At 37.4% G+C, this 19344-nt stretch overlaps 1 protein-coding gene across 13 annotated transcripts in view; it reads left to right on the forward strand.

The window, feature by feature from the left end:
* BAZ2B (bromodomain adjacent to zinc finger domain, 2B) overlaps window positions 1-19344 on the forward strand; it is a 203641-nt gene that overhangs the window by 78297 nt on the left and 106000 nt on the right. For 11 of the 13 annotated variants that reach the window (XR_826954.1, XR_826955.1, XM_010858994.1 and 8 more), the window contains exons 6-9: window positions 9995-10192; window positions 10510-10905; window positions 16692-17295; window positions 18873-19166. Coding sequence is in view for 11 of the 13 variants with exons in the window: in XM_010858994.1 (XP_010857296.1) it covers window positions 9995-10192; window positions 10510-10905; window positions 16692-17295; window positions 18873-19166 (1492 nt within the window). In the remaining 2 variants the exon portion in view is untranslated. Of the gene's footprint in view, window positions 1-8418; window positions 8515-9994; window positions 10193-10509; window positions 10906-16691; window positions 17296-18872; window positions 19167-19344 lie in introns of those variants that run through there. The other 2 variants (XM_010859002.1, XM_010859001.1) reach the window with 2 other exon arrangements.

Below are 19344 nucleotides of genomic sequence, written 5' to 3' on the forward strand. Positions count from 1 at the left end.
CTTGCTTTTTCGATGATCAAACAGATGTTGGCAATTTGATCTCTGGTTCCTCTGCCTTTTCTAAATCCAGCTTGAACATCTGGAAGTTCACAGTTCACGTACTGTTGAGGCCTGGCTTGGAGAATTTTGAGCATTACTTTGCTAGCGTGTGAAGTGAGTGCAATTATGTGGTAGTTTGAACATTCTTTGGCATTGCCTTTCTTTGGGATTGAAATGAAAACTGATCTTTTCCAGTCCTGTGATCACTGCTGAGTTTTCCAAATTTGCTGGCATATTGAGTGCAGCACTTTCACAGCATCATCTTTCAGGATTTGAAATAGCTCAACTGGAATTCCATCACCTCTACTAGCTTTGTTTATAGTGATGCTTCTTCAGGCCCACTTGACTTTGCATTCGCATTCCAGGATGTCTGGCTCTAGACGAGTGATCACACCATCGTGATTATCTGAGTCATGAAGATCTTTTTTGTATAGTTCTTCTGTGTATTCTTGACACCTCTTCTTAACATGTTCTACTTCTGTTAGGTCCATACTATTTCTGTCCTTTATTGTACCCATCTTTGCATGAAATGTTCCCTTGTTATCTCTGATTTTCTTCAAGAGATTTCTAATCTTTCCCATTCTGTTGTTTTCCTCTATTTCTTTGCATTGACCACTGAGGAAGGCTTTCTTATCTCTCCTTGCTATTCTTTGGAACTCTGCATTCAAATGGGTATATCGTTCCTTTTCTTCTTTGCCTTTAGCTTCTCTTCTTTTTGCAGCTATTTGTAAGGCCTCCTCAGACATCCATTTTGCCTTTTTGCATTTCTTTTTCTTGGGGATGGTTTTGATCCCTGCCTCCTGTACAGTGTTACGAACCTCTGTCCATAGTTCTTCAGGCACTCTGTCTATCAGATCTAATCCCTTGAATCTATTTGTCACTTCCACTGGATAATCATAAGAGATTTGATTAAGTCATACCTGAATGGTCTAGTGGTTTTCCCTACTTTCTTCAATTTAAGTCTGAATTTAGCAATAAGCAGTTCATGGTCTGAGCCACAGTCAGCCCCCAGTCCTGTTTTTGCTGACTGTATAGAGCTTCTCCATTTTTGGCTGCAAATAATGTAATCAGTCTGATTTCGGTATTGATCACCTGGTGATGTCCATGTATAGAGTCTTCTCTTGTGTAGTTGGAAGAGTGTGTTTGCTATGACCAGTGCGTTCTGTTGGCAAAACTCCATTAGCCTTTGCCCTGCTTCATTCTGTACTCCAAGGCCAAATTTGCCTGTTACTCCAGATATTTCTTGACTACCTACTTTGTCATTCCAGTCCCCTATAATGAAAAGGACATCTTTTTTGGGTGTTAGTTCTAGAAGGTCTTGTAGGTCTTCATAGAACCGTTCACCTTCAGCTTCTTTAGCATTGCCTTGGAAACGAACAGAGATCATTCTGTTGTTTTTGATATTGCATTCAAGTACTGCATTTCAGACTCTTTTGTTGACTATGAGGGCTATTCCATTTCTTCAAAGGGATTCTTGCCCACAGTAGTAGATATTATGGTCATCTGAGTTAAATTCACCCATTCCAGTCCATTGTTCACTGATTCCTAAAATGTTGATTTTCACTCTTCCCATCTCCTGTTTGACCACTTCCAATTTACCTTGATTCGTGGACCTAACATTCCAGGTTCCTATGCAACATTGCTATTTACAGCACCAGACTTTAGTTCCATCACTAGTCGCATCCACAACTGGTTGGTGTTTTTGCTTTGGCTCTGTCTCTTCATTCTTTCTGTAGTTAGTTCTCCACTGATCTCCAGTAGCATATTGGGTACCTACTGACCTGGGGAGTTCATCTTTTAGTGTCCTATCTTTTTGCCTTTTCATGCTGTTCATGGGGTTCTCAAGTCAAGAATACTGAAGTGTTTTGGCATTCTGTTCTCCAGTGGACCACGTTTTGTCAGAACTCTCCGCCATGACCCGTCTGTCTTGGGTGGCCCTACTCGACATGGCTCATAGTTTCATTGAGTTAGACAAGGCTGTTGTCCGCGTGATCAGATTGGTTAGTTTTCTGAGATTGCATTTTTCAGTCTGTCTGCCCTCTGATGGAGAAGGATAAGAGGCTTATGGAACATTCCTGATGGGAGAGACTGACTGAGGGGGAAACTGAGTCTGTTCTGATGGGCAGGAGCATGTTCAGTAGATCTTTAATTAATTTTCTGTTGATTGGTGGGGCTGTGTTCCCTCCCTGTTACTTACCTGGGGCTAAACTTTAGTGGAGGTAATGAAGATAATGGTTGAAGTGAAGTCACTCAGTTGTGTCCCACTCTTTGCGACCCCATGGACTGTAGCCTGCCAGGCTCCTCTGTCCATGGGATTTTCCAGGCAAGAAAACTGGAATGGGTTGCCATACCTCCTTCAAAAGTTCCCATGCACCCACTGCTCCACTCAGTGCCCCCAGCCCTGCAGCAGGCCACCGCTGACCCACACCTCTGCTGGAGACACCGGGAGGCTCATGGGCAAGTCTGGATCAGTCTCTTGTGGGGTCACTACTCCTTTCTCCTGGGTCCTGATGCACACAAGGGTCTGTGCCCTCCAAAAGTCTGATTCCCCAGCCCTGTATAAGTTCTGATGGCTCTGTGGTGGGGTTAATGGCGACCTCATAGATAAGGTTTATTGGGAAGTTAACACATACCAGTTCTACTGTAATTGTTTTGCATAGAATATCGATTTCAGCCCTCCCTATACCCCTAATGAGGTAGGTACTATTATTATAAATCGAGAAAAAGAGTCCTCAAGTAGTTGGCCATTAAGTGGTTAGGATATGAAGTCAGGCAGGTTGACTCCATAGCCCATGCTTTAGGAAAACCATATCAAGAAACCATTTATTATGGAAATTTTCAAAATGCACAATAGATAGAATAGAATAATTATCCTGTGTACCCATTATTCAGTTTCAGCAGTTACCATCTCATGGTCAATTTTATTTTATCATAACCCCAACTGTGCAGGTTAGCAATTTAATGCTTCTCAGGTCTGAATTCTCCTTTGCCAGTTGGCACAATATTAGATCTTGCAAATAGAGGGTCCTGGAGAAACACTGGAGGAGGAAAGGCTTCTCTTCTTGGTTCAGGTGTTCTCTTCTTGGTCTTATGCTGTGCCACCAGTGAATATTCCTCGCCCACTGGCAGCTGTCCTGCCACTTGTGTTCAATAGATCCAGTAGTGCACACCATGTAGTGAGTTTCACTGACATCCCAGCAGGCAGCTTAATAGTGAGTTTGCTAGCATGCCAGTGGTTAGTTTTCTAGCTAATTTTTCTGTCACCCTACTAGAAGATCCCTAGCGAGTTTTTCTGGCACTCCAGCAGGTGGTATTTCTTGTGTGCCAGCACTGATCTGTGATGCTTCGTGAGTTTCTCTGCCATCCAGTGGGCGATAGTCACATTCTTTCCAACAAATACCCCTGCTTGGACCTCCTGACTAAACTTATCTGCTCTAGAAGCAGTATCAGGAATAGGATGATTTGTGCAGATTGCACATGGTAAATTCACTCAGCATTCTGGACACTATAAGTCTTCGGATTTCCTCTTCCACATTGTCCTAGGGAAGTTGTGACACTTCAGCTATACTAAATATAGTCCACCACTGTGTCCAGATTTCATGCACCCTACTAAGTAAGCTGAGAGACCTCCAGCTACCTGAACCAACACGTTATATCCAGAATTTCTAGTCAGTGCACCCGTATCAGTGAATTTGGACTGCTTCCATTTGGGATTTCTTCTTGAGTGAGAGAGAAGTCTTGGTTTATTCTGAGTTCAAGCCCCAGCATCAACTACAAACATTTTGGAAAGACAGATAATAACTAGAACATTGCCTTTTTGTCTACATTTTATAAAAACCACTCTCAGGGCCTGACATTTCTTAGGGCAGAGAGTCAAAAGTTTGTGATCCTATTATACAGAGTGAAGTGAGTCAGAAAGAGAAAGATAAATACCGTATTCTAACACATATATATGGAATCTAGAAAAATGGTACTGAAGAATTTATTTACAGGGCAGCAATGGAGAAACAGACATAGAGAATAGACTTATGGACATGGGGAAAGGGGAGGGGAGGGTAAGATGTATGGAGAGAGTAACATGGAAACTTACATTACCATATGTAAAATAGATGGCCAGGTGGAATTTGCTGTATGGCTCAGGAAACTCAAACAGGGGCTTTGTATTAACCTAGAATGGTGGGATTGGGAGGGAGTTTCAAACAGGAGGAGATATATGTATACCTATGGCTGATTCACTTTGAGGTTTGACAGAAAATAGCAAAATTCTGTAAAGCAGTTATCCTTCAATAAAAAATAAGTTGATTTAAAGAAAAGAAGTTTATGATCCTGTAACATCACTTTCTCTATTATCTCAGCTATAATATGAGGAGATTGAGAAGCTTCTGACACACCGCATTAAGAGCAGGATATGTGTAGCGACTGATTGCAGAGAGCACTGATCTGAACTTTAAATGTAAACAATATGCCTCTCAGGCTCTGACTTTTAATTCCAAGAAACAATTTTATCATATCTCCATTTGTCCTTTCTCAAGGCAGCATCAAGTTCCATATATTTTCCAGGAACAACTAAACAAAGTTTTCTTTCCTCTTGCTGGGCATATTGTATAGAAATATTTCCTCAAGACCTTTCGGTTCCATCTCAACAGAAGATAATTGTTTTCCAGAACATAATAAGACATATGAGAGTCTGAGGGAAGGTCATCTGCTGAAGCCACTAAGAATGATGATACCCGTCACAGAAACTCAATGGGACTCTTCTTGGGCCCCAAGACAAACATATTTTGGGGTCATATTTTCCACCTGTTCCTCTTCAACTACTCTTTGCTCTTCTCCTTTATGGTATGTTTTGAGGGCATTCCCATTAGTATGAGCTCCAAAGGCCTATCTCTGCACTACTGTCAGCCTCTCTGCACACCAGATACTGACTGAAACACCACCTACTCCTTCAGTTCAGTTGAGTCGCTCAGTCGTGTCCAACTCTTTGCGACCCCAAGGACTGCAGCATGCCAAGCCTCCCTGTCCTTCACCAACTCCCGGAACTTGCTTAAACTCATGTCCATTGAGTCGGTGATGCCATCCAATCATCTCATTCTCAGTCATCCTCTTCCTCTCCTGCCTTCAATCTTTCCCAGTTTTTTCCAGTGAGTCAGTTTTTTGCGACAGGTGGCCAAAGTATTGGAGTTTCAGCTTCAGCATCAGTCCTTCCAATGAATATTCAGGACTGATTTCAGGAAATCAGTTGGATCTGATTGGTTGGATATGACTGGTTGGATCTCCTTACAGTCCAGGGGACTCTCAAGCGTCTTCTCCAACACCACAGTTTAAAAACATCAATTCTTCAGCACTCAGATTTCTTTATAGTCCAACTCCATGCATGACTACTGGAAAAACCACACTCTTTGCTCCCATGGTATTTTGAAGCATGTCCTAGACCTCATATCATGGGATGTCTATATCTATATGTATTTCTAAAAGTTAAATACCCAAGCTTTTAAACATTCCTCTTAGAAGGCTTCTTTGGTGGCTCAATGATAAAGAGCCCACCTGTCATTGCAAAAGATGTGGGTTTGATCCCTAGGTTGGAAGACCCCTAGAGGAGGAAATGGCAGCCCACTCTGGTATTCTTGCCTGGAAAATACCAAGGACAGAGGATAATCCAGAGATAGTCCAGAGGATAGTCCTTGGTATAGGACAGAGACTGTACCAAGACAGGCTATGGTCTATGGAGCTGCCAAGAGTTGGCAGCTACTAAACAAAAACAACAGACCTCTTAGAAGAAGTGCTAAATCTAGTAAAATCTAGTATATCTAGTGCCTGCACAATGTGCAAGGCAAGACTTTGGAGGAATGGGTATGAAACAGATTCTGTCCTTTGTTCTAGTAAGGAATCTGTTTTGACATTCCTGGGGCTTCCCTGGTGGCTCTAACGATAAAGAATTTGCCTGCAGTGTGGGAAACCTGTGTTCGTTCCCTGGGTCAGGAAGATCCCCTGGAGGAGGGCATGGCAACCCACTCTGGTATTCTTGCCTGGAGAATCCCTATGGACAGAGGAGCCTGGCGGGCTACAATCCATGGGATCTCTAAGAGTCGGACATGACTGAGCAACTTAGCACAGCACACTGACATTCCTAAAGAAAATAAGTGAAGGTAAAGTAGAAAATATTTCCAGGAACAGCTACTAAAACCTTACAGAGGTACCTCTTTAATGATATAAGGAAATAAATTCTGGGTACCATAGGGGTGTCTTGGAGTAGGATATGACAACCCACTCCAGTATTCTTGCCTGGAAAATTGTATGGACAGAGAAGACTTGTGGGCTACAGTCCCATAGGGTTGCAAAGAGCAACTGAGCAGAGGGATGTCTATTTATATCTACATAGAAGTATCACTAGAGAGAGATTGACTATCAGTCTGAGGGATACTAGAACTTACGATTTCAGAAGAGTACATTAATAATACATGGTCTGGAATGAATCTGTATTAGTGGATTGTTCAAGTATAATGAAGATGAAGGGAGCTGAAACTAAAAAAGAAAATCCTATACTTTTTAACCCTGTATTTTCAGTTTTAAAAACTTAAAAGAAGAACTACTTCATCAGCTCTTTTCATGTGAAGTTTGAAAAGTGTTCTTCAGCTAATTTTGATAATTCCTCCTAGAAGGCGGGGTTACTTATATCAGTGATGCTCACTTGAAATCATTAAGTCCAATTCCCTCACATAGCCTACATGTATATTCAGAATGAATATAGCTATTTTAAATTTAACAAAGTAAGTCAACAGAGACTAAAATATACAAACATAAAGCCTTTTGAGAAAAAAATAAAAAGACAATTCAGGGTTAAGTTCTACTCTTGTTGCCATACAAGTTATTGTTACCACAGCAACCATAACAGTCTTATAAAAATGCAAGTGATTTTTTTTATCACTTTAAAATATCATGTTACCACTCTTTGTAATGGTTTTCTATCTCACTCAGAATAAAATCTTTGCCACGGCCTGTAAGACCCTGTGTGGCCTGCCCGTGCCAGTCCATCAAGCCTTATTTCCTATGGCTCTCTCCCAAGTTTCTGTGCTCTAGCAGGTCTGGCTAACTTTTCCATTCTTTGAACATGTCAAACTTGTTTCCAGCTCATGGCTTTTTCCTTTGCTGTTTCTCATCTTGAAAGGCTCTTTTATCTTTCTAGGATGGGCTCTTGCTCTCCATTTAGGTCTCAACTGAAAAGAATCTTACCTGACAATTACATCTACATCTTCATCCCAGCCCCAGCACATACTGTGTATCCAATTATCTTGTTGTAGTCACTAAAAACCCTTACTGACATTGTTTGTTAATTCTCTTCTTCCTGTTCCCGTGAGAGCAGAGTTGCTATCTGTATGTCACACCCTTGTATCCCCAGAGACTAGAACAACTCTGCCTGGTTACATAATGGCCTTGAATATGTATTTGTTTTGCTATTGAAAGAAATGCATACCCAGGGAAATGAAAGTTCAAGGAGAGACTTCTGAAAAGCTTACCTAGAATGGGTAGGGGGCTACTGCTGCTGCCAAGTCGCTGTAGGGGGGAAAGGGGGTAATTAGTAAAATCTCCTTTGATTATTTTTTATGAATCTAAGAAGGCTCATTTTTAAAATGTTTAAACGACAGAAAAAGACATACTACCTAATTGTAAAAATTCAAAAGAACCATTCCCCCACACATACACATTCATAGGGACTAAGGAGATGAAATTGGTGATATTTAAACTCAGTTTTCTATCTTTCCCTAATACCTGGACTTGTCTACTCACATCTACTTTTTTCTTTTTAATTCAGGGACTAAATTTGTTATAAAACAGACTCTTTGCATACTGTCAGAGTATGCTCTGCAAAGACCACCTGCATTAGAATCATATTAAGTGCTTGTTGATGCAGATCCCTGTGCCTTGTTTAGAGTTGGGGTCCAGGAATCTGCTGGCTACAGAGTCTACAAGTGAATATTTCGTGTCCCTGAAGCTTTAGAACCCTCACCTCTCGACCCACTCTTAAGGAGTGTAGGACCATCTATCAGAACAACTGTAAATGAAAACTACACAGATTGCTTGGAAAATGAAATGGGAGTTGTTGTTGTTAGGGGTTTTTTTCTTCTTTTTTTTTTCTGCTGAATCAGAGTAGCTCCCTTATTTCCTTCCTTCCTTGGTTTCTTCTAAAACTGAAAGTGGTAACTTCAGTTTAGGTTCCTTACGATTTTCATAGTCTTGCTATGCATGTGTGCCTCTCAGTCGTTTCTGACTCTTCGCAGTCCTGGCAGCCCACCAAGCTCTTCTGTCCATGGAATTTCCTACTCCAGAGGATCTTCCTAATCCAGGGATCAAACCCAAGTCTCCTGCATTGTTAGGAGGATTCTTTAGCACTGCACCACCTAGGAAGCCCAAACATACTTAGAGACTCAAAACAGATTTTGGTCGCAAAGAAGGAGCTGTTTCTCTGCCCCAAAAATGGTATGCTTAACATTACTCTATTAGTATTATTTCCCTTTAATCTCTGCTTTGGTCTTTCTCATCCTATGATTTCCCTTATTTCAAATCACTTTCTGCTTTACTGTAAGGGAAAGAGCTTAGGGAATGATGAGACTATTAGCTTATTGAAGAGTATGCCTGTGCTACTTTGGAGCAGTTAACACAGTATCATGGCAAGCAAAATATAACAGGAGTGACTCTCTTCACACATGTGTTTTATATGATTTAAATAACATTTCAGAAGACACAAAGGAAAATATATGTTTGCCATCAGAAACTATGGCTTCAAAACCTAGCCTCCTCTTGTAGAGGTGTAATATTATCTTTTATTCCCAAACCCCATAGTTATGAAAGGCTTCATTTCTTCTAAAGCCATAACTTAGTGTAATTTGTTGCTTTTGTAATTCATTGCTGATTTTTCTCTATTTTATCTACCAGCAAACACTATAGAAATGTTCTGAAGTAACTTTGTAGTCAGTCTTGCTTTGTTGTTTTGACATTTCTCCCTTTTAGTCTTCCTATTGGCAGAATTTTAACTTTTTCATTATTGTATAGTTATTTAGTTATAGTCTATCTCATTTTTTCTCTTTTTATCCACTACCATTGTCTGTCCTTTAAACACAAAACTTTCCTTTTATATGATCTCACGTCCCTTTTCAGCTTTGAATTTTCTTTGTCCTGTAGAGTCTTAAATTTTCCAGAAATTAATCTCTCTCTTTATCATATTTTTCTGTCTTTTCTGATGTGGAAATATACAAAACTTAAGTTCCTTGACACTTAACTAAAGCCACTCTTTAAGCCTTTTTCTGCCTATTTTATCTTCTCTACAATACTTTTTACTGTATGGAATTATTTGCTTTTAAAATAATTATCTGTCTAGTCTATCACCACCACCACCACCACCACCACCACTGGAATGTAAGTTTTCTGAAGGCAGAGACTCTATCATAGACTTTATTGTAGTCAAGCACCTAGAAAGGTGTGTTTGGCTACTGATTCACTGTCTACACAAAGAAAGATTAATGCTAAATGTAGAACTCAATGTACATATCTGGAACTGTTGTTTTCTTTATCATAACTGGAATTATCTTTTTGTAAATTGCTTTTTTAATCTGTCATACCTTTTGAAGCACGGCAGTCATATGAGAGTGTACATATGTGTGTGTGTGTGTGTGTATATATATATATATATATTACGCATATACATACTACATTGTATACTGTTTTCAATATTCTATACATGACGGATGTTATACTTTTTTACTGGACATTCCTGTCAGATAAGTTAATGTGATCAGTTTTTCAAATAATTACCTTTAAAACATGTGGCTTTTTACTTTTTTCTAAAATGACACTTTGAGATTGAAAATATCATTTAAGAATTAAAAGAGCCTACCTATTACTGAAACTTGAATTTTTAACAAAAAGAAAAATCTTGTTAAAAAATCTTGTCTTTATCCAGAAGCCAAGGAAAAAAGCTATGGAAAGTTCTAGCAACAGTGATAGTGATTCAGGCACATCATCAGACACGTCAAGTGAAGGCATTAGTAGTAGTGATTCGGATGACCTAGAGGAAGATGAAGAAGATCAAAGTATTGAAGAAAGTGAAGATGATGATTCTGATTCAGAGACTGAAGCACAGCAGAAAAGTAACAACCAGGTAGGTATAAATCATTTCATTGGGTGGTATCTGCACATTATTCATATTTAGGAATTAACTGGCTTATCTTAACTCTCAAAGTCTATATAGTTTAAAGTTTATCATTGCCTTTAGTTCTTCCTTTTGCACAAGAATAAAAAGGAGATAGAGAAACATTTTTAAAGGGACATTTTGTGAATTTTTTAGTGAGTTTTATATATTTATCAATCATTAGAAACACTTTTTTAAGGTACCCTTTTTCACCCCCATGGTTTACTGCTTGATGTTCTTTGTTTTAACAGATGTTAAAGAAGTTGCCTTTTAATTTGTATTTACAGGTGCTATTACATGGTGTTTCAGACCCAAAAGCAGAAGGACAGAAAGCAACTGAAAAAGCCCAGGAAAAAAGAATTCACCAGCCATTACCTCTTCTGTCTGAATCCCAGACTCACTCATCATTCCAATCCCAGCAGAAGCAGCCTCAGGTTTTGTCACAGCAGCTTCCATTTATTTTCCAAAGCTCTCAGGCAAAGGAGGAATCTGTGAACAAACACACAAGTGTAATACAGTCTACGGGATTGGTGTCCAATGTGAAACCTTTATCTTTGGTAAATCAAGCCAAAAAGGAAACTTACATGAAACTCATAGTTCCTTCTCCTGATGTACTTAAAGCAGGGAATAAAAATACCTCTGAAGAATCTAGTTCTTTGACCAGTGAATTGCGTTCCAAACGGGTGAGTTAAAAATAATTTATAGAAGATTTTTATTATTAGACAAAGAGCTCTTATATAGTCTTACAATTGTTTAAGTTTAAACTGAATTCTACTCTTAAATTTATACATTCTTAGTCACCACGAATAGAATATTCACACCAGAAAACTAAATGTCTGTGATTTTATATTTACCTATACACCTGTTTAATATACTTTTGTAAATGCAATCTTGTCATCTTTTCCTAGGCTTAGTATTTTAGCAGTAAGAGGATAAATATATTTGCATTGGACACTTCACAGTTACTTTTGTTTAGAATCAATTTCTTTTTTTCCCTAATATTAGTATATTATTTTTTAAAGAAATGAACTCTTGAGTAGTTTACCTCTGCTGCTAAGTCACTTCAGTCATGTCTGACTCTGTGTGACCCCATAGATGGCAGCCCACCAGGCTCTGCCGTCCCTGGGATTCTCCAGGCAAGAACACTGGAGTGGGTTGCCATTTCCTTCTCCAATGCATGAAAGTGAAAAGTAAAAGTGAAGTTGCTCAGTCGTGTCTGACTCTTCGAGACCCCATGGACTGAAGCCTACCAGGCTCCTCCATCCATGGGATTTTCCAGGCAAGAGTACTGGAGTGGGTTGCTATTGCCTAAAGTCCTATAATTTATCAATTTTTTTAAAATTTTATTTTATTTTTAACTTTACAATATTGTATTGGATCAATTTTAAGCAAAAAAATCCTTTCTAAGAATTGCTTTCCTTTACCATTCTTAATGAATTATACAAAACACAAAATACTTTGAGTAAATTTACTTATACAAACACCAGAACCACTCATCAGAAAACTTTTTTCATATTTGTTTTCTTGCTGTTAATTTTATATTATTGTATAGTCTACAGTCATATGTTCAGAAGAATTCTAGTAATTAAATGACCAGTGCTTTTTAATCTTGAACTCATAAGACTGGAGAAAAAATATTCTGTTTGAACACAGTCGCCTGAATTTTGTTAATAAAAACTATCATTAGGCATCCTAATCATTGGAAAAGACTTACTGTTTTGCCAACCATTCATTCTTTTAAGTGCTGCATATGTATTTAGTTATTGGATAACGACATCTGTAAGTGCCACTAATAATATCATGTACATGTACATATATATATGATCAAATTCAGATTTGTATGACTTAACTCACCCAAGATCACATGCTAGTTGGTGATGGAGCTGGAATTCAAACTTAGACTCTATAACACTAGAGTCCTTATTCTTAATCACTATGATATGCTGCCTTTCTTTCTCCAAAAAAAAAAGAAAATCACAATGTCCTTATCTATTTAGTCTTTATTTTTTAAGTTAATTTTTATTGTAGTATATAGTTGATTTATAATGCTGTGTTAATTTCTGCTGTACAGCAAAGTAAATCAGCTACACATATATATATATATCTCCTCTTTTTTGGATTTCCTTCCCATTTATTTAGGTCACCACAGAGTTCATAAAGTTCCCTGTGCTGTATAGTAGGTTCTCATTAGTTATTGGGAGAAGGCAATGGCAACCCACTCCAGTACTCTTGCCTGGAGAATCCCGTGGATGGAGGAGCCTGGTTGGCTGCAGTCCATGGGGTCGCTGGGAGTCGAACACGATAGAGTGACTTCACTTTCACTTTCACGAATTGGAGAAGGAAATGGCAACCCACTCCAGTGTTCTTGCCTGGAGAATCTCAGGGACGGGGGAGCCTGGTGGGCTGCTGTCTCTGGGGTCCAACAGAGTTGGACATGACTGAAGCGACTTAGCAGCAGCAGCAGCATTAGTTATCTATTTTATGCATAGTAATGTCTGTGTGTCAATCCCAATCTCCCAGTTCATCCCACCTGCCCTCCCCCGATGGTATCCATGTTTTTTACAGTGAAGAATTTGACGTGAAAGTGAAAGTTGCCCAGTCCTGTCTGACTCTTTGCAACCCCATGGACTATACAGTCCATGGAATTCTTCAGGCCAGAATACTGGAGTGGGTTTACCAGCTGAGCCACAAGGGAAGCCCAGGAATACTGGAGTGGGTAGCGTATCCCTTCTCCAGCAGAGATCTTCCCGACCCAGGAATTGAGCCAGGGCCTCCTGCATTGCAGGTGGATTCTTTACCCAACTAAGCTATCAGGGAAGAATTTAAGAACAAGGTCAAAGAAAAGTGAGGAAATCAGAACTCTTTTGAGAATCTAAATGAGTAGTTCTAAAGCCTAAGTGTACATTAAAATCACCTGGAAAACTAAAAAGAACTAACCATTTCAGAACAATTTAAAATCAGAATCTTTTGTGTTGAGATTAAGATATTGCATGTCTAAATAGCATCCTATGTGATTCAGATGTGCAACCAAATTTGAGAACCACTAATCCAAATGGAATGATGAGTGATATCATAATATCACACATGTGACAACTTGTAATGGACCGGTCAATTGTTAGGAGTTATTGGCGTTGTATTATTGACTCTCTTTGAAAAGCTAAGGAAGTTAAAAATTACTTTGCATTGGTTACTTTAATTTTTTCATGAATGTATATTCCACTTTAAGATAAATGAATTTACAGAGCCACATCAATAGTTACCTGCATAAGTTTTCTTAATTTTTTAAGAGTTTCTTAAATTCCTATTTAAAGATATGTGACATCTATTATAAAGTCATTTATTAAACATTGGCTTTATAAATGTAGCCAAGCTAGGCTTTCTACCCATGTGATCGTATGTAATCCTTACAAAATTGTGTGAGGTAAAGAAACTAAGGCTCAGAGAGGTTAAGTCACTTTTCAACATCATATAACAAGTTATGAGAAGACAGATTTTTAAACCAAGAGCATTCTGATTTCAAAGCCCATGATAAAGGTGAAATAATTTGGTGTTTCTGAAATGATATGGTAGTTAGTGGGAAATATTTTATGTGACTGCACATTCACAGTAGATTCAACTGTGAATGACTTTACTATTTATTGGTATCTAGAATTGAGTTAAGGGCTTACCAGGTGGCACTAGTGGTAAAGAACCTGCCTGGCAATGCAGGAGACATAAGAAACACAAGTTCAATCCCTGGGTCAGGAAGATCCCCTGGAGAAGGGCATGGCAAGCCACTCCAGTATTCTTGCCTATAGAATCCCATGGACAGAGAAGTCTGGCAGGCTATAGTCCATAGGGTCACAAAGAGTCGGACATAACTGAAGCGACTTAGCAGGCAGCAGGCAGGCATTGAGTTAAAGGGTATTTTTATAAATATTTCTCTTATATCAGCTTTCCTTCTTTATGTGACAGTCTAATATATTTAGAGTTTTGCTTGATTTCTTATGACAGTTTCCATTATTTCACTCTTCCTTCTATGTATCTGCTTTCCGAACTAGTTGATGATTTTCTTCAGTGTTATTTAATTATTGGATCCTTTCAAACCTTATGCTGTAGACATTTAATTTAAGTCAGTATACATTAATTGTAATAAAGACCAGGAGTTTTGCCTAGAAGATTTTTTTGCGGTCTCCAGAGAGTCAGGTAAAGACTAGGAGAGCAAGAGCTTCAAGGTAGGACAAAGCTTTGCACCTCTCTCTTCTCATACTCTGATCACCCAAGGGTATATGGAAGTAGCAAGACTTTTGCTACCATACAGGTCTCATTTTTCTCCCCTCCTACTTAATGTCCCACCCCTAATATCAAAAAGGATAGCACATTTGCTGTAAAAGCGTAACTGATGCTAGTCTTGGGATAAAATACAGTCATTTTTGGTTATCTTAGAACACCTTCAGATGTCAATATTTGAGAAGTAATTCTTCAGAGTTATAGAATGAGAAGCAATTTCAGAAAATTAAAATATGAAACATAAAACTAAAGGGAAAGTTTTTGATTTTATGACTCTTGATCCTATATATTTGGAAGGAATATTAACTGCCTATTAAAAATATTAACTGCCTTTTAGAATACAAAATGACTGTGACAAAATTTTGTTCCAAGGAATGAAAATACACTAAATGTTTCTGCTGAAAATTTAAATCAGTACATATATAAAATATGAAGTATTGAGTATATTATATATATAAATACTCATATACTATGCAATATTTATGTTTCATATAAATATTAAGTAAAATTATATTAAAATATTTTATGTAATAGTTTGCTATCAAATTCTTTTTAAAAAGATAAACAATTATGTAGTATAATATTCCATATTTTATTCACTGAATAAACACCAATTAAGCCCTTTCTCTTTGTGAAGCATTGCCTTATGTACAAATATTATATTTCAGTCTTTGTTTACAAAAAGTTAACTTAATTTTCTAAACAAATACCATTAAGATAAGTTAAATAAGATAAAAAAGTTTATATGGGAATTGCTTACTGCATAATTAGTACTGGTACTTTAAAATATTTAATAAGTCATTCTGTGTGGCATCCCATCTCCATTTATATTTATGAAATAACCCACCACAAATCTTTGCTGACTTGCGTATTAAGAGTCCAGGTCCAGTGCTGACAATACTGTTGATTTTAATTTCAAGGCAACCATTTTCATTGCAGAATTTTAGCTCTTAAAATTTAACTTCTATTTCTGTCAACTTTGGATATTTTAATCATTCTACTTCAGTTTTCTTTTTTATATTTTAGTTATACAATTTTAATGAAATTCATATGATGTTATTCTTTTCATGAAGATCCTGATAGTCAAATAAATTTTTGTTGCTATTTACAGATGTAAATTTTATGGTTTAATGGTTTACAAATGAATTTTTCCCAAAAAAGTATAATTTTTTCTAAACTGTTTTCTACATCCTTTCTAATGCTAATGTGCTAAAGACACTACAAAGTAGATTCCGCAGAATATTAAGCCAGCCTTTCTACTAACTTCAAATCATGGTTACTGTAGAAAACTACAGGATAGACTATAAGTGGAATCCCAGGGACGTGGGAGCCTGGTGGGCTGCCTTCTATGGGGTTGCACAGAGTCAGACACGACTGAAACGACTAACAGCAGCAGCAGCAGGGGACATATAAGAGCTCAAGGATAGGAGACATGAGTGCTTTAGGCTGGGACAAATATAGGAAGCATCTTGAGTTGGATTTTGAATAATGAACAGGATTTCATCAGCCTGAAATGTATTAAAGGAAGACATTTTATGCAAAGAAAATGGTTATAACAGACTGTAGAGGCGGTAAAAGTACTGTGTGACATGCACCTGGCATGGCCCATAGTCCAGTTGGACTACAGAGGTATGTTAGTGTCTACTTGAAAAGTAATTTGAATATCAGATATAAGTGTTTAAGGTTTATAAAGTTGGCAGTGGAGGAAGAGGCACTAAAGGTTTTGACCAAAGAGCTAATATAAAATGTAGCTTATTTTATGAGAAGATTGCCCTTGGCATATGCATATATTGGGAGTTGGGTAGGAAGAAGTGATAGTATGTCTTAAATTTGAGCAGTATTTCAATGAAAGAATCCAAAATACATAGTATTAATGTGGCTGACTTGAAAAAAATAAAAGTAAAGATGTTTTTAAGGTTTCAAGTTTAGGTCATTGAGAAAAATGGAAACTGCAGTAATAAGAGAGGAGAGCAGTAAGGAAACACACATTTTGAAGGGGAAAGACTAAATTTTTAAATATATTATGTCTAGCCAAGGTTCAGCAATCAACTAGTCATCACTTCTACTACATTTACAGCACTTAAATATCATGATTTAAATTTGTATATGATTAGTTGTTGTCAGATACAGAAGGCAAATAAAAGTAGTCTTTATTCTTATGATACATTATTGTTTTGTATTCTACTTTATGTTTCAACAGGAACAATATAAACAGACATTCCCAGCTCAGTTAAAGAAACAGGAGTCATCTAAGAGCCTGAAGAAGGTTATTGCAGCTTTGTCAAATCCAAAACCAACCTCTAGTTCACCAGCACATCCAAAACAGACATTAGAAAACAGCAACCCTAATCCATTCTTGACAAATGCACTTTTAGGTAATCACCAACCAAATGGAGTTATTCAAAGTGTCATTCAAGAAGCTCCTCTGGCACTTACTACCAAAACTAAAATGCAGAGTAAGATTAATGAGAACATTGCTACTGCAAGTAGCACCCCTTTTTCCTCACCCGTAAATCTGAGTACAAGTGGAAGAAGAACCCCTGGCAGTCAGACAACTGTCATACCCTCTCCCTCTCCCATACTGCATAGTCAAGGGAAGGAAAAAGCAGTTAGCAACAATGTAAACACAGTGAAAACACAGCCTCACTCTCATCCTGCACAATCTCTAGTGGAGCAGTTTAGAGGAACAGATTCAGACATTCTTAGTAGCAAAGATTCTGAAGACTCCAATGAGGATGAAGAGGAAGATGATGAGGAAGATGAGGAAGATGAGGAAGACGATGACTCTGATGACAGCCAATCAGGTTGTTTTCTATTCTTAAGTTTAAAGTGTTTCTCTAAATTCCCTGTGAACCAAAACATTTTAAAGAGGCTCTTCAAATCCACAGATTTGAAATCGCTGTCATTCACCGTTTCATGCAGCTCTGTTCCTTTCTATAGTGAGTGGTAAAGGAAAGGAATAATTGAGATTGAAAGTCCTAAATTAAGTTCTCAGCTTGTTCATTTAACACTAAACAAATAACTTTAAAATGACTGTAAGTAATTCATGAATTAAGAACTTGAGGAACTTGCTTAATTTTCATTTAATTCATGACCACTCATTTGTCCTTTCTTTTTCATCTCTTCTGCTACTTGTTAAATTGTGTCACTGGATATTTTGAAGAAAGGCAAAATTTTACTCAGTCATTCAGAAAATACCCCAAAGCCTAAATCTCTATGAATAGTTCTTAGCAACATAGAATTTATTTAATAACATATATAGAGTACCCCCGATTTTATTTATTTTCTTTTTAATTTCTTGTTTTATTTCCCTTTAACTCTTTTTTTCTTGTTCCACAGAAGATTGAAAATATAAAATAGTTTAAAATTTAAATACAAAGATGAGATACGTATTTTTTATAAAAGTTTTTGAATTTGTTCCTCATCAGCCACGAATCCAATTTAAAATTTTCTATCTACCAATATAAGTAGGAAAATATAATCAATTATACAATTTTTAAAATGCCTATAAGGTAAAAACAACCTACTTGCTCAGGGTAAGAACTACTTTTCCTAATAATATATTTTCCTAGGGTTCCCATAAACACAACTTTGCATGATACATAGTATTAATAGTTTTCAAAGGTAACTTTTATAATGAACTTCGATATGGGTAGCTAGTACTACATAAAACACAATTCCACAGAAGCTGTTGTTCTGGGAACCACTAAAATACAGGCCTAGTATCATCTATGTAATTAGGTTTTACATATCTCTAGGGATAGATGCAAATTTATAGGACTACATTGCTAGCACAAACTTAAATTATTAAATCATTAAATTACTCCCCAGTTTTTTCTGTAATACTATTTTTTGTGAAGCCTGAGAAGCTTGACGAGTAGAATTAACTGCAGCCCCAAAGCCAAGTATCTCTCCACCAAAATTGTTTTCTTTTGCCTCAAAACCCAGAAGAACAAGTGATAGTTCCAGAGTTCTCTTCCTCATAGTGAACCTTGTGTACTTCTCAGATTATTGAAATCTATTGATTTAAATAATAAAATTCTGTTTCCTCTATACTTTAGTCTCTTTATTAAATTGAAAATAATTTTGAAAACTCATCATGTGAATAGTGTCATGTGAGAGAAGAACTGTTTTATGATTCAAGTTTTATGATTTGAGTAAAACAGTTACTTTAATGAAGAATTTTAAGCATTTATGGCCTACATACCTTGTGCTCAAATAGCTTTTAAGATAGTAATTTTTACATTTACTCTTCAGAAAAGTTGCTCATTTGAGTTCTCAATCACAAATGCTGATTCCTGAACTATTCCATTTAGATACAAACTGCAAACTGTTGGTGATTATCTAGTTATAATATACAAATGCTTCTTTTACTTCCCAGAATCAGATAGTAATTCAGAATCAGATACAGAAGGATCAGAAGAAGATGATGATGATGATAAAGACCAAGATGAATCAGATAGTGATACTGAAGGAGAGAAAACTTCAATGAAACTGAATAAAACAGCTTCCTCTGTCAAAAGCCCTTCCATCAGTCTCACAGCTCACTCAACACCTCGTAACCTCCACATAGCAAAAGCCCCAGGCTCTGCTCCTGCTGCCTTATGTTCTGAATCCCAGTCACCTGCTTTTCTTGGCACACCTTCTTCCACACTTACTTCAAGTCCACACTCTGGTACCTACACTTTATTTTTATTATTGTGAAGTAGAAATCAAACCATAACAAGAATTCTTATTTATACAGTGTTCTGGGGATGATCTCATTGGAATCAAGGGCTAGATTTTAGGCTAAGAAAGGTCAGCGTGTATTTTCAAAGGATATGACTCACTACCATTTTTTCCTCTGTGCTTCC

The sequence above is a fragment of the Bison bison genome, unplaced genomic scaffold (genome assembly GCF_000754665.1).
Source record: "Bison bison bison isolate TAMUID 2011002044 unplaced genomic scaffold, Bison_UMD1.0 scf7180017864452, whole genome shotgun sequence".
Taxonomy (NCBI): Eukaryota; Metazoa; Chordata; class Mammalia; order Artiodactyla; family Bovidae; genus Bison; species Bison bison.